Source organism: Hyperolius riggenbachi, chromosome 6, assembly GCF_040937935.1.
Source record: "Hyperolius riggenbachi isolate aHypRig1 chromosome 6, aHypRig1.pri, whole genome shotgun sequence".
Taxonomy (NCBI): Eukaryota; Metazoa; Chordata; class Amphibia; order Anura; family Hyperoliidae; genus Hyperolius; species Hyperolius riggenbachi.
In genome coordinates this window covers 233,114,197-233,139,919 of record NC_090651.1, presented here as the reverse complement: position 1 = coordinate 233,139,919, position 25,723 = coordinate 233,114,197, and the positions used below count along the sequence as shown (strand labels likewise).

The 25,723-nt window shown below is 45.2% G+C and overlaps 1 protein-coding gene across 9 annotated transcripts in view; it reads right to left on the bottom strand.

Annotated features, from left to right (window-relative positions):
• Nucleotides 1-25,723, bottom strand: part of RNF207 (ring finger protein 207) — a 128,957-nt gene that overhangs the window by 40,298 nt on the left and 62,936 nt on the right. For all 9 annotated transcript variants that reach the window (XM_068240514.1, XM_068240509.1, XM_068240512.1 and 6 more), the window contains 3 exons: nucleotides 18,382-18,450; nucleotides 15,710-15,778; nucleotides 15,491-15,612 (listed from right to left, as the gene is read on the bottom strand). In XM_068240514.1, coding sequence (XP_068096615.1) covers nucleotides 15,491-15,612; nucleotides 15,710-15,778; nucleotides 18,382-18,450 — 260 coding nt within the window. The remainder of the gene's footprint in view (nucleotides 1-15,490; nucleotides 15,613-15,709; nucleotides 15,779-18,381; nucleotides 18,451-25,723) is intronic.

Below are 25,723 nucleotides of genomic sequence, written 5' to 3'. Positions count from 1 at the left end.
TTGTGTGCTGTGTTGTGCGGCCCTGCAGTTTGGCCTTAAAGCTGCAGTGGCCATTTCAGCAAAAAAAGGCCTGGTCGTTTGGGGGGTTTAACACTGCAGTCTTCAAGAGGTTAAAGACCAGACCACCTGCAGAATAAAAAAAGCAAAGTCTCAAGGAGAAGTCGGCACACCATCCACTTATTTATGGGTGCTTGACGAAGTGACATAGGCAGTGTCCAAGTTGCAAGGATCGTCAGCACACCAATCTCAAACGCACATAATATTTATTGTGCCAGTTTCCACAAGATAGACCAACAATTGTTTTGGGGGCCACGCAGGGTCTCCCACTACCAACGAAAAAGGAATACCATTTGTTCAGACGTTTAATGAGGGCTCTGGTCAGGTTAAACAAGCAACCATAAAGAACATGGATATACTTCAGATCGCACACTAGCGGCAGAGATAAGAGAGAAACCTATGTTTGCCTATAGATCGAGTTCAAACTTGAAAGGCCTACTGGTACAGGCAGACCCCGAATCTAAATATAAAAGGGAATTTATCTTTTCGAAAAAGAAAGGATTTTATAAATGTCATAACTGTAATGTCTGTGACTCTATTATGACAGGACCTGTGTTTCATAATCCTAACAGTGGAAAGAAGTATATGATGAATGGGTACCTAAATTGCAATACAGACCACTGCGTTTACATGTTGAGATGTCCTTGTGGATTTGCATACATAGGACAACAATGAATCCCTTCAAAAAACGATTTCAACGTCACGGCAGTGATATAAGGATGGCATGGGCAGCAAAAGAGTAAAATGAGAACTTGGACTATACCAAGCCGGTGGCAATTCACTGTGTAGAAAATAACCATAGGGCTCATCAAAATAGAGGGGTAGTCATTGAACAAGTTAAAAAAACCTAAAAGGGGAGGTGATTGGGAGAAAAGACTCCTGCAGCGTGAGGCGTTTTGGATTTTTGAAATGGGAACTTTGGCTCCTAGAGGCCTTAACTGTAATAATCCACTTACATTTATAATAATTACACAGAACATTTATTGACATGTTAACAGAAAAAATATTTTTTGCAGGATGGAATTGTATGATTTTAATTGCACTGCAATCATTATAGCGAGATGAGGTTGTAACAACATTTGTTTCTTTCTCTTGCAGGTTCCTAATTTTTTTTGAAGCCTGATCTTTCCCTTCAAGAGTGCCCCTGTGCCGCCAGGTGGTGAGTTTTTCCTTTTTACACCAGTTTGGGCATCGTTTGTAGTGCTAATCCAAATTTTCCCCACAGGCTAGAGTGTCCACATCATACCATTAACAAGATCTATAATTGTAACAATAGATTTAAAAGCATATACTTGTTTACATATTTACAGGTCGCCATGGCAAATACACGTGCTATGTCGGCCTGTTTACAGGTTGCTATGGCAGTGGCCATTCATCAGGCATCTGCACACACAGTGCATGGTGTTGCATCAGGTTGCCCAGACAACACGTTTTGAATGCCTAAGTGGGCAGGTCTAGCATGCGTAGAGCGCAATTGGTGCGCCCTTTGACGCGCATGACGTAGACCAGGGAAGTGTCCCATGGGTGGAACGCACTGCGTGCGACGTTTGGAGCGCATAATGTGGACACGAGAGGTGTGCTATGCGTCCAATTGCTGATTGGCCGGCGCGGTCATGCAGACTGTGACGTGATCGCAGGCGGCCGCAGGAAGCATGGCGGCATGCTCTGATTGGCCATTGGAGTCACAGGGGGAATGGAGATAAATCCGAACCCCGCCCAGAGCCGGACGAACGGCGGTTACGGTTTGGGAATGCTTTTGTATAGTTGTGGACATAACGGCCGGGGGGCAGTGCCAAATTCAAATGGCACAGATGACAGTGACGGCTGGCGACACCTGGGGTAGCAGGGGCAGATTGGAATGGTAAGATCGATGGCCAAAATAGTACTGTGTGCACTACACTGATTTTTTGACCTGCATGTCTGCTAGATGAAGAGCAAGCTTAGAGAGATGTACAATGTTTACAACTGTCAATCACTGTGGTATTGTTATGAGGTCACTCATTTGGGGTGGGGGGTTGTGTTGTTTGTATGATATAAAAAACGAGTGACGTGAATATGCCACGTAACCACATGCCTTGATAAAGTGGGACCCTGCGTGGCCCCCGAAACAATTGTTGGTCTATCTTGTGGAAACTGGCACAATAAATATTATGTGCGTTTGAGATTGGTGTGCTGACAATCCTTGCAACTTGGATTCACCTGCAAAATAAGGGGTTCCTCCAAGGTAAAAAGGTTGAGAAAGTCTGGTCTAAACCACTAGCAACAAAAGTGAGTACATCCCTAAGTGAAGAATGTAAAAATTCTGCCTAACTAGACATTTTTCCTCCCCAGGGTCACGTTACTTTTTAGTGATACAAGGTCTCAGGTGTAAATTGGGAGCAGGTCTGTTAAATGTAGTGTTATCACTCACAGACTGGTCACTGAAAGTTCAGCATGGCACCTCATGGCAGAGAATGCTCTGAGGATCTTTAAAAAAATAATTGTTGATCTACATAAAGATGGCGTAGTACAGTGACCTAGACCAGTGTTTCTCAACGGGGGGAGCATGCCCACACATAGCGGCGGGGAGGGGGGTCCAATCCCCCCCACCCTCACCTTGGACTCCCCCGTCAGCGCTTCCCCCTCTGACACGCATTAATAGCAGCGGCGGCGGTGGCATGGTAAAAGGAACGCAGACTTACTTCCGCGTTCCACGCCAGAGGTCCTTATCTCTCAGCGATGATTCTACTTCCTGTTTATCAGGAAGTAGTGTCAGGCTCAGAGAAGATCGGACATCCGGCATGGAACGCAGAAGTACGTGTGCGTTCCTTTTACCATGCCACTGACGCCGCTGCTATTAATGCGTGTCGGAGGGGGAAACACTGACGGGGGTGTCCAAGGTGAAGGGTGGGGGGGAGTGGACCCCCCTCCCCGCCGCTATGTGTGGGCATGCTCCCCCGTTTTGCGCTGCATCCCCTCTTGGCTATACTTTGGGCACACATGCCTGACTAAACTGTAGGAACCCATGCCTAGCTATACTGGGGGCATAAATGCCAGGCTGTACTAAGGGCACCCATGACTGGCTATACTGGGGGTACTTATACCTAACTATACTGGGGGCACCTATACCTAGCTATACTGGGGGCATCCATGCCAGGCTGTACTAAGGGCACCCATAACTGGCTATACTGGGGGGCACCCATGACTGGCTATACTGGTGGGCACCCATGCCTGGCTATACTGGGCGGCACCCAATCCTGGCTGTACTGGGGGCACCCATGCCTGGCTATACTGGGGGCACCCATGCCTAGCTATAATGAGGACACCTATACCTATATATACTGTGGGCACCAACCCATGCATGGCTATACTGGGGGCACCTTTACCTAGCTATACTGAGAGCGGGCACCTATACCTGGCTATCTATCTATACTGGGGGCACCTATACCTGCGGTGCAATATATTATATATATATATATATATATATATATATATATATATATATATTTGCGTGTGTGCGCGCATATATATATATACGTGGGGGGGTACTTGGCTGGAACTGAATTGCGGAAGGGGGTACTTGGGTCGAAAAAGTTGAGAAACACTGACCTAGACCATATAGTGGTCTAAAAGGACTGGTTCTCTGATGAGAGAAATGACAGATGAAATGCTGCTAGCAGGGGGTCTATCTACCTATTGCACCTCTGCTCACTGTCAAGCAAAGGTTCTGAAAAGTGATCTTTCTTGGTGTAAAGTATATTAATGGCTTTAAGCCACATTTATTACACAATTGACTATTTGGGTGTCTGAGTGGGAACAGTTTCGCTATGATGACCTTTTAACACAACTGAGGAGCTCTATACAATTGTTTGACTTTCAGGAAACAGACACAGTAATAAACAAAGGCGAGGAAACTTATTAGTGATCTTTGAATACAAATGATAAGCAAATAAAAGTGCAAAAGGTGCTAGAGCCGAAATGTTGAAAACATAGACATTTGATAGATTTAGTCACAAGAGTTAAAGTCTGTCAGCTCTATATTGGCCCGGTAGCAGGAAAAAAGGGCAACGGCTGAGAGTGGACGAAAAGGGCGCCGCCATAGACGTTAACCACTTGAGGACCCACCCTTTACCCCCCCTTAAGGACCAGCACTGTTTGTTGTGATCTGTGCTGGGTGGGCTCTGCAGCCCCCAGCACAGATCAGGGTGTATCCCGAGCGATCAGATCGCCCCCCTTTTCTCCCCCCTATGGGGATGATGTGCAGGGGTGGTCTGATCGCTCCTGCGTGCAGGCTAGTTGCGGGGGGGGCACCTCAAAGCCCCCCTCCACGGCGACATTCACCCCCCTCCCTCTCCTACCTCTCCCCCCGGTGATCCGTGCTGCACAGGACGCTATCCGTCCTGTGCAGCCAGTGACAGGACGTCCCCTGTCACATGGCAGCGATCCCCGGCCGCTGATTGGCCGGGGATCGCCGATCTGCCTTACGGCGCTGCTGCGCAGCAGCGCCGTACAATGTAAACAAACCGGATTATTTCCGCTTGTGTTTACAATTAGCCTGCGAGCCGCCATCGGCGGCCCGCAGGCTATTCACGGAGCCCCCCGCCGTGAATTGACAGGAAGCAGCCGCTCGAGCGAGTGGCTGCTTCCTGATTAATCAGCCTGCAGCTGGCGACGCAGTACTGCGTCGCTGGTCCTGCAGCTGCCACTTTGCCGACGCACGGTATAAGCGTGCGGTCGGCAAGTGGTTAATGCAATTATCATTAATACGACAAAAAATCAGAAAAAAGGGCACCGCGATAAATATCGTTAACAACATTGGAACATTAGAGTTTTTGAAGTATGTTATTGTTTTAGACGCTTGCAACATTATAGTTTTTGTCATATTATTTTGTTTGTATGTACAGATTTTACGTTTTCAAAGATATTATCGTTTTTTTGTGTAAAAGGGTGTTTCTGCAGAGGTAGAGGTTAGGGTTAGGCACCACCAGGGAGGGGTGGTTAGGGTTAGGCAGCACCCGGGCGGCGGATAGTTTTAGGCGACACCAGGGGGGTTGGTTAGGGTTAGGCACCAATCCTTATAGTAATAATGCCAGAGCCCCCAAACTTGGCACAGTTGGTCACTTGATCACTGAGGTTAAAAACTCAGGAAAGTGGGTGAAGCCTACATAAGTCAATCAAAATTCACCTATTTGTTTTGAAGAAGAATATTTAAATTGCTGCCATTCTTACACTGTTAATGGCTGAGGCCTCAAAGCTGTTACAGTTGTTTGGTCATTGGATAACTGGGGTGCAAATTCAAACAGATTTGTTTAATTGATTTCAGCCGTTTTGTTAGTGGCAGGGTTTGCAAACTTGGTACATTTGCTCACCTGGGATTAATATTCAGGAACATGGGTGGAGCCTACAACAGCCAATCAGAATTCACTTATTGATTTTCAAGAGGCATATTTCAAATGCTGCCATTCTTACACTGTTAATGGCAGAGTCCTCAAACCTGCTACAATCAGTCATTGGGTGACTGCAGTACAAATTTAGATGACGGAGTCACAAACAGCCAATCGATTTGTTTGCTTGATTTAAATGGAAAAGTTTAAACTGCTTCCATTCTCACACTATTGATGCCAAGGACCCCAGAGGTCACAAACGTGGTCATTGAGTTACTGGGTTAAGATTAGAAAAAGTAGTTGGACCCAACAAAAATCAAATACTTACCCGGGCAACACCGGGTCTTAAGCTAATTATTAAATAAAAAACTGACACCATGAAAATAGTATTTTAATGAAGTTAACATGTTTCCAAAGTATTTTATTTAGGTTCAGTTTATGTATTTATGTAATTTATGTCTATTTTCCAATATTCTATTCTTTTTTTCTTGCTTCTGTCCTTTTTCTGTATTTTTTCTATCTTGGTTACACAGCACCACCACCTGCCATCCTGTACTGGGACTTCCCTGGCACAAACTGACATAGCCCTGGTATATTTGAATAAGTCACAGAGGGGTCCTACTGGTTTCTTCGACTGGATCAATGAGAATCCTCAGCAGCAAATACAAATAAGCTTTGCAGAGTTTTTTGGTGGGACTTTGTAAAACTTGTCTCTGAAGTTTCACATATGCAGTTGCTTGGGCACTGGGTTAAGAGAGAATAATGGGGGGCATTTACAATCAGGATTTGTGCCCTAACAAAGAATCTCTGAACTTTATGCCTTCAGTTGTTCACATCTTCCTTTCACTGTCCTTGTAGAGCCCAGAAAAATCAACTGTCCAAGCCATCCTAAACTCTGAAACCTACAGCGGAATTTCTGTTTGCTATGCCTAACGGTACAATCCCACAGCCGATCAATTATTTCTGATCGCAACAGTATTATCAGATTAATGGAATCAATATGTTTTTCTGCCAATCGACTGCAGGATTGTACTGTTAATGGCCAAGTGCCAATCCTTCAAAATCCAACTTGCTGAAGGATCCAATATCAAAAATGGGATTTACCTAGAAAATCTACCCTGAGAAAGTTCACACCTACCTCTGGCGGCAGAACCACAACAGCCCAACTAACACAACCACCACTCTTAAAGAAAAAGATATTCAATTACCATCATCCAGATTTTTCCGGATGACAAGTTTATGAATGTACGCAGTAAAGACATGCTGCTCAGCTACAGCCCAACAGTCTGTCCTGTTCTGTCAGGGCCCGTTTCCACTAGTGCCACGTGCACTTCTTGGACTACGGGAACACTAACGAATCCCATAAGCCGTGCCATGCACGTCTATGGGATTCGCAGCCTCCCGCATGGAAACTGATGGCAATGTTGCCTGATTCACAAGGTAAGCGATTCGGCCGGCGGCGCCATTGTTTCCCTGAGCGATTTGCCTGCGGGGAAACTCTCCGAATTCGGCCCGGTTTCTGCGCTAGTGGAAACGGCCCTAAAGGTGGGGAAGAACAACGTGCAACAGGGGGATGATAGACGAGCAGGAGACAGAGAACAATAATGGGTGGCAAAGAACAATGAGCAACAGGTGAGTGATGGATGAGCAGGAGACAGAACAATATTGCTTGTTTAGTGATCCATCATGATTGCATAACACCAACAATTCATCCAAACCTTACACAGCAACAATTATATTAAAAAGGGCCAATCGACAAATGGCTCAACTGGGCACAACTACCCATGTTTCCCAGGAAAATAAGACAGTGTCTTATATTAATCTTTGCACTTAAAGATTTGCTAGGGCTTATTTTCAGGGGATGTCTTATATTTCTATGAACTCACAAGTTCCTGTGCTTTGTAAGCTTCTGCCTTTCCCACTGTGCCGCCTCTTCCTCTGCTAGATCCACCTCTTGTGTGCCCTAATGTCCCCCTAGTACCTTAAGTGTCCTCCTGGTGTCCCCCTCTATCCCCTGTCCTCCTGTGTCCCGTGTCCCACTAGTGCCTCCCATGTCCTTTACTGCTGCTAGGTCTTACTTTCAGGGTAGGGCTTATATTTTGAGCATATTCGAAATTCCTGCAAGGGCTTACTTTCAGGGGATGTCTTAATTTCAGGGAAAGAAAGTATTAAGTAATCACAACAAAGCACAATGCAAAAGGGCCGGGTGCAGTCACATCACATATAGTCCAGTCAGTGCCCTTGTTGTTTGTATGTGAGAAGAAGCTGTGGGGCCTCACAGAGCACCATATTGTGTCCAGAAGTGGTATAGTGGCAATGACTGCCACTATGTGTATTTTGCATTGTGCAGTAATAAAAATATCCTATTGAGACCTCTGAGACTGCAGCTCTCCTCAAAAGCAGGTCTTCACACTGTGCAAAATTAAATATATTTTGAGTTGACATTGAGCTCAATGAGCATGCTCCGGAGCATTCAATACAGTCCTATGTATAGGCCATCAAGAGGAAAGAAAGATCATGTGCACCTTCCATTTATGTAACATCAGCATTCCTTTCCATGGGTCTCCATACAAAATATGTAGCATCACAAGTGGAACGAAGCGTGTCCAAGCATCCATAGTATTGTTCTCTTTTCATTTATGGTGGGAATGCAGCAAATACTGCAATTCCCTGAATTTGAACATTCAGCTTTAAAAAAAAGACGCTCTACCTGGTTCATGACCTGATTTTGCACCCTCCAAATAATCGTTTGCCTGAAGAAGCGGGACTGTTACCCGTGAAACGCGTTGCACTTTTGGAGTTACTAATAAATGTTACTTTAGACTGTAAGTAACCTGTCCATTGTCCGGCCATTTTTTTCAGAAGGGAGGTGAGTCCACCCACTTCCCCCTTTTTAACAATTTTAACTAATTTTATTCTGCTTGGCGCCTCTGTTATCATATTTCAATATCATCTAGTCCACCCTTGGTGGAGGGGTGTATCCCCATTTTCTCCTATCTACAGAGAGCGACTTTTTAACCTGAGCGGGGTCAGGTTACAATTCTCCCCGCCGGCCTTTCCAGTGGTTGCCTTTGTGGCGACCCACCCTTGTGAGTATAATCATCTCATTTATTCACAACAGACCTCTCCATATTAACATACTGCACCATATTGGGCTCTCGGTTTCTCCCCCATTTTCAAGCTCCTCAAAAGCAGGTCTTCACACTGTGCAAAATTAAATATATTTTGAGTTGACATTGAGCTCAATGAGCATGCTCCGGAGCATTCAATACAGTCCTATGTATAGGCCATCAAGAGGAAAGAAAGATCATGTGCACCTTCCATTTATGTAACATCAGCATTCCTTTCCATGGGTCTCCATACAAAATATGTAGCATCACAAGTGGAACGAAGCGTGTCCAAGCATCCATAGGACGCAAAACGGTCATCGCCAGCTCCCGATCATTACCCACCACCCACTCCCACTCCCACAGTGACTAGCACAGCCTATACAGCAGGCAGTTTGCTTATGGCATTTGGCTATTGATGCTACATATTTTGTATGGATACCCATGGAAATATATGCCAATTTTGCACGGATGGAAGGTGCATACAATCTTTTTTTTCCTCTCTATAGCATACACAATGGATTCTTTCTTCCTTTTCTAACAACCGAGCACACAGCACACGTACTTTTTTTTGCATTCTGCTATCCCAGGAAAGTGCCACCTCATCTTTTTTCTTGTTTGTTTAAAGGGACTCCGAGCAGTGCAGAAACTATGGAAAGATGCATATCATTTTAAAGCTCTCTTACTCCTCTTTCCAATGATATATAAACCGCCACCCTACGCCTTTTAGTTTTCGCTATTTTCGCGACTGAAATTTCCGCAGCCGCGATTTCAATCGCGAAAATAGAGAAAACTAAAAGGCGTAGGGCGACGATTTAGGGGTCGTCAGAAAGAGGAGAAAGAGAGCTTTAAAATGATATCCATCTTTCCATAGTTAGTTGTATTACACAGGTCGACACTTTCCCCAGTGTCAGCAGCTCCATTCAGCAGAAGGGAGCTGCTGACTTTAGGAAAAAGTCGCCCTGTGTAATACAATGTAACTATGGAAAGATGGATATCATTTTAAAGCTCTCTTTCTCCTCTTTCTGACGACCCCTAAATCGTCACCCTACGCCTTTTAGTTTTCTCTATTTTCGCGATCGAAATCGCAACCACGGCAATTTCAATCGCGAAAATAGCGAAAACTAAAAGGTGTAGGGCGGCGGTTTATATATCATTGGAAAGAGGAGAAAGAGAGCTTTAAAATGATATGCATCTTTCCATAGTTTCTGCACTGCTCGGAGTCCCTTTAAACAGTATCATGAACACTTGAAAATGTGCTGTCAACATACTGCAAACCTTTAGCACTCTACAGCTGCACGTCAGCAAGTACCCTCACCACACTCTTATGTGCGGACCTCACTGAAATTAATGACCTTCCTCAGATGGGTCAAATAGCACAGTTGGGGAGTTAAGGGCCTCCCTCGCCCACAGCAGCTTCACTTATGTATCTTCCAAATAAACAGAGTGTCCACTATGTGCGCAATGTTATGTTCGTTGCTAGCATAAACGCCTGTAATATTTTATTATTTCCCCAAAAAATTTAATTTACTTTGTTTAAAGGGAAACCGAGGTGAAACATATGGAGGCTGAATTGCCTTTTAACCACTTAAGTCTATCTGGACGGATATATCCGTCCAGATAGACTGTGCAGCTCCTGAGGCCCACGATCGCGCGTGCTCCCGCCACCTGCTGTTAGCCGTTAATTCCTATTCATTGATCTAAGTCCCCCGCAGAAAAACCGACAGTCTCTTATCAGAAACCGCGGTCTTTCTGCACAAAAAAAAAAAAAGTTTCCCATCTTCTTTCTAGTTCCTGGAAGCGTGATCGTTCACTTCCAGGACTTTTTTGACTACACCCACATACATTTTTTATTAAATAATTACATTATATTACATTTAAAATAAGCTGTTTACCTCCCACACCAAAAATTACCCAAATACATTTTTTTATTAAAAAAAAAAATAAAAAATGACAATTAAAAAAATCCAAAAACAACATAAATATTTATTTAAGGGTCTGAACTTTTTAAATATGCATGTCAAGAGAGTATATTATTATAGTTTTTAAAAATTATAAGCTTGTAAATAGTGATGGATGCAAATTGAAAAAATGCACCTTTATTTCTAAATAAAATCTCGGCACCATAAATTGTGAAAGGGCCATCATTTAACCACTTAAGGACCGGGGTATTTTTTACTGATCTGTGCTGCGTGGGCTCTCCAGCACAGATCAGCTTTGAGGCAGGGCGATCAGACTTCCCCCCCCTTTTTTCCCCACTAGGGGGATGTCCTGCTGGGGGGGGTCTGATCACCGCCGCTCTGTGTGGCCGAGCGGGGGGGCTCCTCAAAGCCCCCCTCTGCAGCGCTATTCCTCCCTCCCTCTCTCTCCCTCTCGGCGGCACAGGACGGCAATCCGTTCTGTACCGCCTCTGATAGGCTTTAGCCTATCAGATGCCGGTGATCCCCGGCCAATCAGAGGCCGGGGATCGCCGATCTGCTTTACGGCGCTGCTGCGACAGCAGCGCCGTATGATGTAAACACAGGGGATTTCTTCCCCACGTGTTTACATTTCGCCTGCGAGCCGCGATCGGAGGCTCGCAGGCTGTTCACGGAGACACCCTCCGTGAACTGACATGGAACGGCCGCTCGAACGAGCGGATGTTTCCATGGAAACATCACTTCGACCTGCCGCCGCCTATCGGCGTTAGGCGGTCGTTAAAAACGGTGCAATAACCTGGACAAATGGGCAAATAAAATACATGAGTTTTAATTACGGTAGCATGTATTAATTTCAAACTATAATGGCCAAAAACTGAGAAAATGAATTTTTTCCATTTTTTTCTTAATCTTCCTGTTAAAACGTATTTAGAAAAAAATAATTCTTAGCAAAATGTACCACCCAAAGAAAGCCTAATTAGTGGCGGAAAAAAACAAGATATAGATCAATTAATTGCGATAAATAGTTATAAAGTTATTGGCGAATGAATGGGAGGTGAAAGTTGCTCGGATGCATAAGGAGAACAACACTGTAGGCTGAAGTGGTTAAGCAATGCACATTGCCTGGATGTCCTGCTCATCCACTGCCTCTATTACTTTTTGCCATAGACCAGAGATACCCAAATGTTTTCGGTCAAGGACTGGGTCAACATATTTCAGACTGCTGGGGGGCCGGAACATACATAAAATGATGTTGAAAAACATTACATCTAATCTAGGTATTGATTCCCCCCAATCATGCCCATAGGAGAACTCCCAGCAGCAGCCATTCAGTCGTGCAGCCTCCGAAGAATGTGCACCAGACAGTGAAGCATACCCAGGTGACAACCTGCTGTCCAATTGGACAGCAGTGTCACCTGATGCAGGATTGGATTGGAAGACAGCAAATGGCTGCTCCTTGGCTTCTAAACTGCTATTCTATATGCAGGGCGCCAACATTTAAAGGTGCAGTGGACCACATCTATAAGTTATACATTTTGTGTTTGAGGAGCCAGTGAAAAAGCCTTGGTGGGCAGCATTTGGCCCGAGCGCCATAGTTTGAGGACCACTGCCATAGACACTAAACCAGCATGCACATGTGGGATTCAGACACTACTGCAGCCAAAGAGATCAGTAGGACAGCCAGGCATTTGGCATTGTTTAAAAGGAAAAAATATGGCATATTCCATATGTCTCTCACATTGGGTTCCTTCTAGGTAAGGCACACAAGGTATTTCCAACATCAAACGTATCAATAGCTTGCAGTTTTCTCTTAAATGACATGCATTTGTTGTTATACTGTATGAACTTTGCTGTTACATTACATCACGTATATGGCAGAGTGAGTGGGAGCAAATTCTTTCAGTAAACAAGTAGCAGAAACAGATAGAACAAACAATAAAATACATCTTCATACCTGCATCTTAACCCATTCGCGTTCCGTCGTTTTCACGTGAGAAATGTTCACCTCCCATTCATTAGCCTATAACTTTATCACTACTTATCACAATGCACTGATCTATATCTTGCTTTTTCCAACAATTAGGCTTTCTTTGGGGGGTACATTTTGCTAAGAGCCACTTTACTGTAAATGCATTTTAACAGGAAGAATTAGAAAAAAATGGAAAAATTCATTATTTCTCAGTTTTCAGCCATTATAGTTTTAAAATAATACATGCCTCCATAATTAAAACTCACGTATTGTATTTGCCCATATGTCCCGGTTATTACACCGTTGAAATTATGTCCCTGAGTTTACTCATAAAAGTACGGACCAGCACCATGCACATATTTAAATGTATAATATATGCAAACAATACAACATTAGAATGTGCTATACAGGGGACAAGGCACTAGCATAATGAACAAAAAAGAGTTCTACATAATTATAAAACTATTAGCCTAGCACTTGGAGTTGGTTTTTTGTGAGTTGAATATTACACGTAATTACACTGCATGATGGAGTTATGTCCTTCCCTTTTCTCTTCCTAATCCTTTTATATGAATTGGAACTAATGGATTTATTTTATTTTTATATATATGTTTTTGTAGGGACCAGGCTCCACCTAATACGTGTATCTCTGGAGGAGAGGTGAACATCCCTGTAGAGAGAACATAGCTCCTGATTCTTCATGCTTATTGATATTTAAAAATAACAATGTATGCACCCCTATATGTATATGATCCTCTTTTGTGTCTATTGTGGGAGATATATATAGGATTTTTCGTTATCATATGTCATGTTACCCCATTTTTTACCCCATTGGTGCTAATTCATACAATCCATGAATCATGAATTGTGGTTATATTTATCCTTGCCTCTAGATGGCAGCAGTGTTAGGAGCCTAGAAAGCGAGCTTATTTATATGTAATACATTGTATCTAATAATGGCTAATTACCTCCAATTCTATTACCTCTCTCCTTGCGATTCTTCTAAATTATTATTTACAATTTTGATCAGTATTTGTTTTCCTTATTTTCATTCAACCTTGCCCGCCCCCCAGCCCGCAGCCTCTCTGTACTCAGGCTTTCTTTATCGCGGACTGTCAACAGTGTCGGGTTCCTATGGTTACCCGACGCTGTTTGACTGATGACGCGGCCGCGTCACTTCCGCCTCCTGCGGCGCACCACTTCCGTTTTTTCCGGCATTTTCGGGTATATAGTGTGGCTCACTCCATTTTACTTCGGCCTCTTCTGAAGCGGGTTGTGCCCGCGTGGTGCACTAAGGCTGTTCCTCCGGCGTCTCTCTATCCTTTTGGCTGCCTGGATCTTTGGATTCTCCCGTCACCGTGTGAGTTCCATCTACTCCTTCTATACCTTTCTCACAGCCTTGCACGTAGCACTTTATTTATTCTTCTTAGGTTATTAGCCTTTATTATCTTATCATTTTGCAATTTTTGCCAATCACTTTCAATATACTATGTAAGGTTTAGCATTAGTGTGGTTACACTTTTTGGATTGTAGGTGCCCACTTCTTAGTCTATGATTTCAATTACCATTTGGTGGTTGTCATAATTATTGGTATCCATACAGTTATAACATTGTACAGCAGCCAATTGGTGTTTTATCTATACACATTGTTTTGTATTACATTTACTCTTGTTGAGAGACCCTGGTGATTCTTTTAAAATGTTTTTATGAACTTTTGGATGGTTATTTGGAAAAATAAATTAAGATTTATACCTTTACCATTAGTCTGGTGCTGATTTACATGGGGGGACTTCCTGTTCAAAATTATGTCCCTATCACAATGTATGGCGACAATATTTTATTTGGAAATAAAGGTGCATTTTTTCCATTTTGCATCTATCACTATTTACAAGTTTAAAATAAAAAAATATTTCATCTTTACATTGATATTTAAAAAGTTTAGACCCTTTGATAAATATTTACATGTTTTTTCTTTTTTTATTGTAATGGTTTTTTTTTTTTATACTAAACATTTTATTTGGGTAGTTTTGGGAGCGTGGGAGGTAAACAATAGATTTATAATGTAAATGTGTGTTAATTTTTTTTTCCAGGTGTAGTATTACTTTTTGGCCACAAGATGGCGGCCATGAGTTTGTTTACATGACGTCACTCTAAGCGTAGCACGCGCTTAGAGTGACGCATCGGGGAGGGAACAGCCAGAAAAAGCACAGCTTCCGAGAGAAGCTGTCGCTTTTTCAGCGGGGGAGAGGAATCAGTGATCGGGCACCATAGCCCGATACATTGATTCCGTGGCTACCGAATTCGCGGCCGGGAGTGCGCGTGCATGCGCACGATCGGCCGCGGGAGCGCGCGGTAGCGCGCATGGTTCCTGGACGGAGAAACTACGTCCAGGAACCAAAATAGGTTAAAGGGACATTGATGGGATGATGTATAGAAGAGGACAAAACTTAGGGAAGAAATAAAGAACAGAGAAAAAGAAAAATCCCTTCCTGCACATCAATTTTAACATCCTTTTGTACATCAGGGCTTATGTGTGCTACGAACTGTACCTGTATGTGACCTGCCTATATTTTATATTTACAAGTGTACATAATATAATGTATAATGTCCAATCTAATGTTCCTTTAGATCAGGTATGTCAAACCGGTCCTACAAGGGCCGCGATCCTCACACATTTCTGATACAGCTCAAATGAATTGATGGGTCTGAATCCGGAAAAGTGTGGTCCATCAGGTAGAACACATTACTTTCTTTGTCAGTCCATCCTAAACACTGACATGGATCTGGCCCTCCAGGCCTGGAGTTCGACACGTGCTTTAGATTGTAAGCTCACAAAGGCAGGGTTCTCTCTCCCTTTGGTGTCTTGAAATTTGTTAAACATTTTATACATCATGTTACTTTTGTCACTGCAATTACCAATTCAGTATTTTGTATTGATTCTGTATTGTGTATATTGGTGTACACCATTGTCTGTAATATTATGTACCCCATGTTTGTTTCTTACTTTGAACAGCGCAACGGGATATGTTGGCGCTTTAGGAATCAATAACAATAATAGAAGTTAGTAAGACTTACATGCTTCCATTGCCATGTCCTGCTCCTCCGCAGCTGCTGCTCACACTAGCGGCTCGGCGAAGATTTAACAGTAACAGTGGCTCCAGGCAGCGTGCAAACTCTGCTCCATAATCTGTATTGATCTGCAGTTTAGACATATTATTTATGAGAAGTTTCTGCAGACAGAAATACCCAGCAATTAAATAAGAATTCAGTTGTAAAATTGACTTTGCGGTTTACCTTGCTGCTCTGTGATGGGCGCAAACGATATGGGAGCTTCACAATTTTTTGCAGCCGTTCCATTAGTTGCTAAGAAAAAACAGACAGGAAATTTTAGGTACGTACCACGCAAGAGTTCAGATTAGTGATGGTTATATCTAGTAGAACTCATGGAGAAGCATGTGATCATTTTATGCAGGCGATAGATATGTAAGTTTCTGATTTGCTAGTCACGATCATGTGATAAAGCAGGATGTGATCACAGCAAATCAGAGCTTTACAAATCTATTAGCTGATCAAACAAATCACATGCTTGTCCATGAGTTCTCCTAGACATGACTAACACTAGTTCAGGTATAGCAAATCTCAATCCATTAATTTTCATCTATGTACAAACATGGTGATGTAAACTATGCCAGATTCCCCATACTAACAACCTGTTTTAAATCCCAAGTATTATTTTTAGTTTCAGCAATCTTTGTACAGACATGAACAGTATCTCTGGCGCAGTTGAGAGGCATATACTTGCTATGTAAAATGGAGAGGAGAAGAGCATTTCCCCATCTTGCTGGGGTTGAGTGTGAGTGTGGGAGAGAGGAGGACTAACACCGCAATAAGAGGCCTAAAGCCGCATCTACACGCGTAGATGTGGCCGCGATGTTCCTTATCAATCGAGCCGCAGATGCGGCTCGATTGATAATATCCGACAGGACGGATCTTGCTTCCGCCAATTTCCTGCTCGCTCCCCGCGAGGGGACAATGGCAGGGAATCGAGCGGAAGATAAGCGGCGCCGGCGGGGATGAGCGGGGGATCGAATCCGGCGCACGCGGAAGAGGCGATCCGGCGGCTAATCGAGCCGCCGGATCGGAGCCGCATCTAGGCTTAAGACCTATGCACAAACACTATACTGTGATTGTTGGAGTGGTTTAAGTCTAATGCCTACACAAAACTTAACCCCAAGTTCAGTCCAGCACTAATCTTCACCTCTGTTCTACCCCCTAACAGAAACCTTTCCTCATCTCCTATGCTTAAAGGGAACCTTAACGCTAAAAAAACCCATGAGTTTCACTTACCTGGGGCATCTACCAGTTCCCTGCAGCCATCCTGTGCCCTCGCAGTCACTTATGGCTCCTCCGGTCCCCCGCTGCCAGCTAGATTCATTTTAGTCGGCCAGCCGCCATGCGTACCTTTTTACGCATTCCCGTTGGTGCAGTAAGCTATGGCGGACATTAAAGAGAGTCTGAAGCGAGAATAAATCTCGCTTCAGACCTCATAAATAGCAGGGGCACGTGTGCCCCTGCTAAAACGCCGCTATAGCGCGGCTTAACGGGGGTCCCTTCACCCCCAAATCCCCCTCGATACACCCGGGGAGCGCTTCCTGGTTGGGGCAGGGCTAACCGCCGCAGCCCTGCCCCACGCGCGTCTGTCAGCGCGTATCTCCGCCTCTCCCCCGCCCCTCTCAGTCTTCCTTCACTGAGAGGGGCGGGGGAGAGGCGGCGATGCGCCGCTGACAGACGCGACTGGAGGCAGGGCTGCAGCCGTTAGCCCTGCCTCCAGGAAGGGAAATTCTGCGACCTTTCTACGACACACTTTTGCGGGGGGTGGGTTGGGGGTGAAGGGACCCCCGTTTAGCCGCGGGATAGCGGCGTTTTAGCAGGGGCACACGTGCCCCTGCTATTTATGAGCTCTGAAGCGAGATTTATTCTCGCTTCAGAGTCTCTTTAACAAGTACATTTTTACGCGTTACAGGTTCAATGCGTACATTTTTACCACTGTACGTTTAATTGCAGGAATCTGAATGTAAGTGAATTGTGGTAATGTTCACAATAAAAGTGCACAAGCACCTTGGTTAACAAATATAGTTTCTAATAAAAACAATTATGCTACATGTAATAATAGGCCTGGCCACACTAAAGCTGGCCATACACTGGCCTGATTTCCCGCCGATCGACAGCAGATTCGATCACTGGGATCTAATCTGCTGTCAAATAGTTCGCGCTAAACGCATCAGACCGATTGATTTCCTCCTGATATCAATCGGTCCGTCGATCGCGCCGTGCGGGAAATTACCGTCGATTGCCCCCGGGTAGGGAGCGCGTCGCTTGCGTCGTGCGATTCGGGACATTTCAACGCATGTATACATTACCTGAGGCTGGCTCCCGGGCGTCCCGTCCATCACTGCTCCCGTCATGGCACCTCCGGCATCCTCATATAACTTCCGCTGTCATGCCAGTGACAGCGGAAGTACAGGTAGAGGGCGCTCTATTTGAACTTCCGCTGTCACTGGCGTGATAGCGTAAGTTCTATGCGGATGCCGGAGCCGGAGGCGCCACATGACGGGGACATCACGCCCGGGAGCCAGCCTCAGGTAATGTATACGGGGGGGGGGGGGGGGGGGGGGGGACGGACAGGCGGCAGCAGCAGCTCAGCAGATTGTGAATCGGTTTCAGGCTGAAATCGATTCACAATCTGTTTGCAGTAAAGGCAGCCATACGATCCCTATCTGATCAGAGTCGATAAGAGGGATCTGTCTGTTGGTCGATCTGATGGCAAATCGACCAGTGTATGGCTACCTTAACTGCAAAACAGTCCCATTACTGAGTCTGGAATTACATCTGAAGCAACCCATTATAGATTGTTGTCAGTTATACTGGCACAAGTAAGCACAGAAAATAATTGATTAATAACTTACATAACCTAAGTCCAGAAATTCAGCCTTGTTAGCAGAACTCAGAAATGCTGAACATGTGACAAGATGGACCTAGAAGAGATGAAAGCAGTCACAATGTGTGGACTGAACCATGACAAGCTGACAGCACACTGACATCAGGGAACAGATACATATGCCTGAGGGTATATAGTTTTAAAGACACAATTATATCTGAAGTACAAGTGCAGATACAGCAAAAAAATAAAACTGTTTATCACTGTGCAAATATAACATAGTCCAAACAAGAGGCAGCTGTATAGACTATTTCTACTCATAGTCCAGAAAGAACTCAACAATAATGACATGATTGACGTAGAAGTGGTGTATTACTGCTGGCATACAAGATCAAATACACGTGTGCATATAATAAAGGCTCTGGTTAACAATGGCGTCAGATATAAACAATATTGAAGTTATCGTTTAGTAAAATGGGTGGCAGGACGTGCTGTAAAATATAGTTTTTTTTTAATACTGATATTCTAATATTCCCCACTGTAAACTTTATTTTTGTTTACTAAAATTAGCACCAGTAAAAGTGATAAAATATTGTTTAATTTACTGATACTGAACTACTTAATTCATATAGTAAAATATCTGCAATACTTACTGATATTTCCCTATAACCTAACCTCTCCCTACTCACACAGAACCCTACCCTGGTGGTGCCTAAACTTATGTCCCCTCTGGTGGTGCCTAACCCTAAGACCCCCCTGGTGGTACCTAAGCCTACGACCACCCTTGTAGTGCCTATCCCTAAGACCCCCCTGGTGGTGCCTAAGCCTATGACCCTCCTAGTGGTGCCTAACCCTAAGACACCCTTCCCCCCCCCCCCCCCCCCCGCGCCCACTGTTGGAAAATGGGCCTTAAAGAAACAGCTATCAGCTCATGATAAGGGGGTATAATACCCCCTTGAAGATACATAAGATTTTTCCAGCTCACACTCCCCTGTGTTTCAGGGGCTGTGGAGTGATGGGTGGTCTGCTTCACACTTTTTAGGATTATGTAACAGTACAAACGTTTTGGACTGAGATTAGGAACGTTTTTAAGAAGGCCACTACTGTGTCTATGTAATGCACCCCAGCTCAGGCTCTATTATATGCTGATGCCCCAGCTTTTCCTTGCGCATTTAGGCATCTTTATTGTGCGTATTTATTAGCGCCCAATGGGTTATTGCATTTAACTGGAAGCTAGCTACCCTTCCACTTTCACAATTCGAACAGAGAGTTGATCTAATTATGGATACTGGTACCTTGTGAGACCTAGATATGTTGAGTGGCACTCCCTTCTTACAGATCTGCAGAAACGTGTGTGTGGCATAAAGCAAACAATTATGTCTCTCACCCTTCCTCCGGTGACCTTGCATCCACCTGCACAGACGTGTGCTCCTCGGATCGTGGCAGGAACAAAGACTGTCAGTACATATCAGGGAGAGAAAGAAAGAAACATCCGGGCACCATCCGTCTTCAAATGCGTGTCAGTGTTTATTAATTGTTTCAGGTCACATACCATTGGAGCTGTCAGCTAAACATCAATGTGATGGTGGTGGTGAGTTGGAGGTGGGGGTGCCAGGTATCAGTCGGGCTTGCGACGGCCGTTTCGCGTCTACTAGACGCTTGGTCACGCTGCGCTCCTATTGTCAAGGCGGGCTGTAAGCATCCGGTATATGCGGGAGATAGCCCCGCCTCTTCAGGGTGTCACGTCCGCCTGTGTTTGGAGAGGTCAAAGGGAGGGATTGCGGGAGGGGCACACAACACGGAATTCCAGGAGGGATGCGGAATTGGACGTGCGGCATCGGACTATACATTAAGAATCGTTCTTACCGGCTGGACATGTTTACCCGTTGCTTGGACACTCTGTCAAAATGTACACAGAGTGAATACGTTGCTATGTGTGGAGTGGAGCTGGCGACAATTGTCGCTAACCATTGGTAGGCAAGATGGAGGCGGGGATTCCCTGCACCTTTGCCGCTCCCCTCCCGCAACGTACTATGGGTAATGTAGTCCGGCCGGCTAGATGATGCGCGCCTGTGCCCCTCCCGCAATCCCTCCCTTTGACCTCTCCAAACACAGGCGGACGTGACACCCTGAAGAGGCGGGGCTATCTCCCGCATATACCGGATGCTTACAGCCCGCCTTGACAATAGGAGCGCAGCGTGACCAAGCGTCTAGTAGACGCGAAACGGCCGTCGCAAGCCCCGACTGATACCTGGCACCCCCACCTCCAACTCACCACCACCATCACATTGATGTTTAGCTGACAGCTCCAATGGTATGTGACCTGAAACAATTAATAAACACTGACACGCATTTGAAGACGGATGGTGCCCGGATGTTTCTTTCTTTCTCTCCCTGATATGTACTGACAGTCTTTGTTCCTGCCACGATCCGAGGAGCACACGTCTGTGCAGGTGGATGCAAGGTCACCGGAGGAAGGGTGAGAGACATAATTGTTTGCTTTATGCCACACACACGTTTCTGCAGATCTGTAAGAAGGGAGTGCCACTCAACATATCTAGGTCTCACAAGGTACTGGTTGTTGCTTCTTTCTTCCCTCTACTGAGTAGAGCACCCCTACCATGACCTCACGATCAAATGAGGCTTCAGAGAATGCAGATGAATTCAGTGATAGTGATAATGAGATAGATCTACTTGACATCGATTCACTGTTATGTGTGAGTGACAAAGTGGCCGTAGGAAGAGAGGACTTGACAAACTTCTTCTCAAATACAGCAGCCTCTACAGAAGCTAACAAGGAGGTGGGGGCCCGGGTTTTGGAGACCAAATTGGGGAGACTTAGCGAGCAGGAAACAAAACTTTTCTGGACAGTTACTACCCTTAAACGATACAAAGAGGACGGCATTGTAGCCAGGGGATTCAGACGGTACTGGGAACCATCTGAGTACCACGAGGACAAACAGTTTGTCGAGGATTGGACAGTGGCACATTTAGATCTGGCCAAGAGATTACAAAATATAGTACTGGCACGCACCACAGTCGAGTACAATAAAGTATCGGCTGACCTGAACGATACGAAGCAGAAATTTGAGATTTCAGTTAGGAGAGAGAAGTTTGTAGCAGTGACCTCCAAAATAGAGGATAAAATAATTAAGATCCAAGATGAAATTAAAACGAGGAAATTAAAAAAGTTTTTTCGTGACAAGGAGGATTTCGATAAAGGCAAAATCTTTAATTGGAACCCGGTCCCTTTCCCTAAAAATCCAAGAGGCCGGGGCTATTGGACCACCGATTCGGGGTCCGATAGTGACCCAGAAACAGGGAAACAACCAAAGAAGACCCCTAGGAGGAAACCCAGAAAGAACCCCAAAACCCCTAAAAAGGATAACAAAGGAGAACCGTCGGATCCAGCATGTGCAGGAGCAGCGGGCCCTTTAGAAGTAGAGTCCGACGAGGAAGGGGAAGTACACGTAGGGGGATCCTCAAAGACAGTGCACTGGGAAGGGATCAAGGAGACCAAACAACCAAAAAAGAAACGGAAAGCCACGGCTTAAAGGCTGACAGACAACAGGAAACTTTACAAGTAGTGAACATTTCAGGAGAAGTCATTCCCCAAGCCTGCATTACTCTTTTGAGCCGAGGACTCAACTTTTGCCCTACCCAAGACTTCGATATTGTAGCCTTCACCATTGATCTTTACAGATCCATACGGAAATTAGTGATCTGTCAGAAGTTTGGAGAGCGGGACAATGGGAATAAACACCAGGAGAATATATCACCTTTAAACATAAATTTCATACACCCTATGACAGGAGCCACAAAGATTGGTGAGCCGGGGTTTACCCCAAGTGCCACCAGTCAGGCAATAGAGGGTGGCTTAATGTATGCCCCTCAAATGACACAGGGCTCTACCACTAGCAACTTGGTCTCAGGGCCAACTATGCAGTGGGATCCCACGGATGAGGAGGTAGAAGCCCTGTTGAATGAACTTTGGGAGGAAGGCGGGAGAATGGACTGGCCTAATGCCCCATCTGTAGGGGGACTCACTCTGGGGGACACTCAAACCTTCAGGGCTTGTAGGTCAACACGGCCTTTCCCGGTGACTCCGGGGTCTAGCATTGACCATTTTTTCGATGCTGTCCTGAAGGATATGAAAGCTCAAATTTATGAGCGAGCCCTTCCCAATTTGAGCAATCAGGAGAGAAGGGCACTTGACTGGTTAAGGATGAACGACAAGTTGATCATAAGAGGTGCGGACAAGGGTGGAAATCTAGTTATAATGTCTGCTCAACAATATAGAATGGAGGCCGAGAGGCAATTAAATGATAAAGACACCTATTGTCCGCTCTCTTGTGATCCAACTGTACAATACCAGTCGGACCTCAGGGCACTCCTTGATAGGGGCGTTACAAGGGGGTTTCTTCCAAAGAAATTGGCGGGAGATCTTGTCCCGGCCTTTCCAAGACGACCTGTGTGGTATCACATTCCTAAATTGCATAAATCGATGGCCGCACCGCCGGGACGTCCCATAGTCTCAGGCTGTGGGTCTCTTACTGAGAGATTGTCCAGGTACTTGGACCACCTCCTCCGCCCCCTACTTGCAGGAGTGCCCTCTTGTTTGAAGGACACCCTGGAGGTTCTGCGGGACGTGGGGCGTGCCACTTGGGTCCCCGGGGGCAGACTGGCCACCATTGATGTGGTCAGTCTGTACAGCAGGATTCCCCAAGACCTGGGGGTACAGGCCGTCAAGAAATTTTTGCAACGCACTAACAAAGACGAGGATTTCATTGAATTCATCTGTGAATGTTTGCATTATGTGTTAACACACAATGCCTTTATGTTTGACGGTCGATGGTACCGGCAGGTGGCGGGGACAGCTATGGGGACCCCGGTGGCATGCTCCTTTGCGAACCTCTTTTTGGGGGCGTGGGAAGAGTCTGCTGTGCACTCGGACTCCAATCCGTTCCGGGGGCACATCAGACGGTGGTCCAGGTACGTGGACGACGTCCTGGTGGTGTGGTCTGGTACCCTACCTGATTTTGAGGGATTTTTAAATTATCTCAATGATAACCAAATTAATATGCAGTTCACCTCAGAAATGATTGGGGAGGAAGTAGTGTTTCTTGACCTCAAACTCAAAGTGGATGGTGACAAAGTAGTCAGTGAGGGCTATCGTAAGCCGACTGCGACGAATTCAGTTCTCCATGCAAGGAGCTTCCATCCCAGACATGTGGTGGAGGCGATCCCATATGGTCAATATTTACGCTTGAGGAGGAACAATCAGTTGCAGTCGACTTCCGATCAACAGTCAACAGAGCTGACCGCCAGATTCGTTAAAAGGGGCTATGACCCACAATTGTTGATTAAAGCGAGAGGCCAGGCTGCTGAGAAAGACAGAGCAACCCTGTTGGAGAGTAAAGAGGTGCAAGGCAAGAAAGAGTATAAGATGGTGTTTACATTTGATTATAGCCCGATGGCCAGCAAAATTAGGGAGAGCATCTTCAACCACTGGGGTATGATACAACAGGATCCCGAATTGATGGGGAAGGTTGAACAACCCCCAAGGGTGGTATTTAGAAGGGCTCCAACCCTAGGCAACTTCCTGACAAAAAGCGAATTCGTGTCACCCAGACAATCTACCTGGCTGGACCGATGTGCCACCAAGGGTAATTTTAGGTGTGGGTATTGCAAGTTTTGCCCTAAAATGGTCACACAGAGAATTATTAATGTAGGTGGAGTCGAGTTCCGAGCTAAGGGACTCTACACATGTCAAACAGAACATGTGGTCTACGTGTTGTTTTGCCCGTGTAAGAGATACTACATAGGGCAAACAACCCGACCAGTGAAGACACGTTTTGGGGAACACGTTAGTGTGATCAAGGCCGGGAGGAGTTGCACCAGGCTGGTCTCCCACATGAAGGAGGCACATGGGGGGGAAAGTCATGGTTTAAGGTTTGCGGTTTTGGAAAAAGTGGAGGCCCCCAGAAGAGGGGGGGATAGGGAGAGATTACTTCTCAGAAGAGAGACTTGTATAATTCTACGTACTGAGGCCATGGGACCAGCTGGTCTGAATGACAAAATTGAATTAGCATGCATGCTAGACCCTTAATCGGAGTTACCTTTATAAGTCCCGAGAATAAGATGAACGCAGGGGGTGGGGTTAGAAAACAAATGTATTAATGAGGTATCGACTTGTTATTTTGCATATGAACAGGTCCTGATAATGGTGGTGCGTTGGATCTTGATTGGTGCCTCTACAAAGTCCCCTACTTCTGGCGATGATAAAATATATATGTGTATATTTTATATATGTATATTGTTTGTTTCGATGCCTTTGTCATCCCGTCATTAGAGGTTTTAAATTTATAAGTGTATCTAGGGCAGGGGTCTCAAACTCGCGGCCCGCGGGCCATTTGCGGCCCGCGATACAATATTTTGTGGCCCCAAGGCCCCAGAGCTTGTAGGGGCCCCCAGTGGCTACAAGAGGAAAAAAAATTTTTTCAAATCGGCCTTATAGTTTTTGAGAAAATCGATTTTAAAGTTGCAAAGGAAAAAAATACACATTTAAAAACCCGCCGACTTTAATGGTTAATAGCAAATCCACCTTAAATGCTAGAAACCCTAAATTTGCAGGATATGTTAAGGAGATCATTAGGAATAAGAGGAAAAAACAATTTTTCAAAAAGACCTTATAGTTTTTGAGAAAATCGATTTTAAAGTTTCGAAGGAAAATAGTATACTTTTAAATGCGGTAAATGTCACTTTTAGTAGCAAGCCTAACGGTAGTGTAATTTTACATGTATCAAAAGAAAGAGCAATACATTTCCTGACAGAGTTTCCAGGGGGTCCATACGCAGCCGCAGCGCTTTGGCCAGGTATCGCTATACAGCCGTAATATGGCTGTATGAAGATTCCTGGCATTTTTTCCTATTTTCCCAATTTTTTTTTTTATGTTTAGAGTGGGCGGGCAGAGGCGGCGATCCGCCGCGATTGACGTCAGGAGGGGCAGAGCTGAAGCTGAAAGCTCTGCCCCTTCCAGGAAATGCCGGCGGATTGCCCCCGGGGCAATTTGGGGGCTCTGCAGCCCTCGTTTTGCGGCGGGGACACGTGAACTCCCTTATGCGGCCCAGCCTCATCCTGACTTTGCCTCCTGCGGCCCCCGGGTAAATTGAGTTTGAGACCCCTGATCTAGGGTATGTACTGTAGCTTTAAAGTTATTGAGAACTGTAGCTAGGTCTTATTTCCCCAGGTCTTACGTGTTTTTAAATGAGGTTTCTTTTAACCCACTATTGGGTTCACTAAGTCACACAACACGGAATTCCAGGAGGGATGCGGAATCGGACGTGCGGCATCGGACTATACATTAAAGA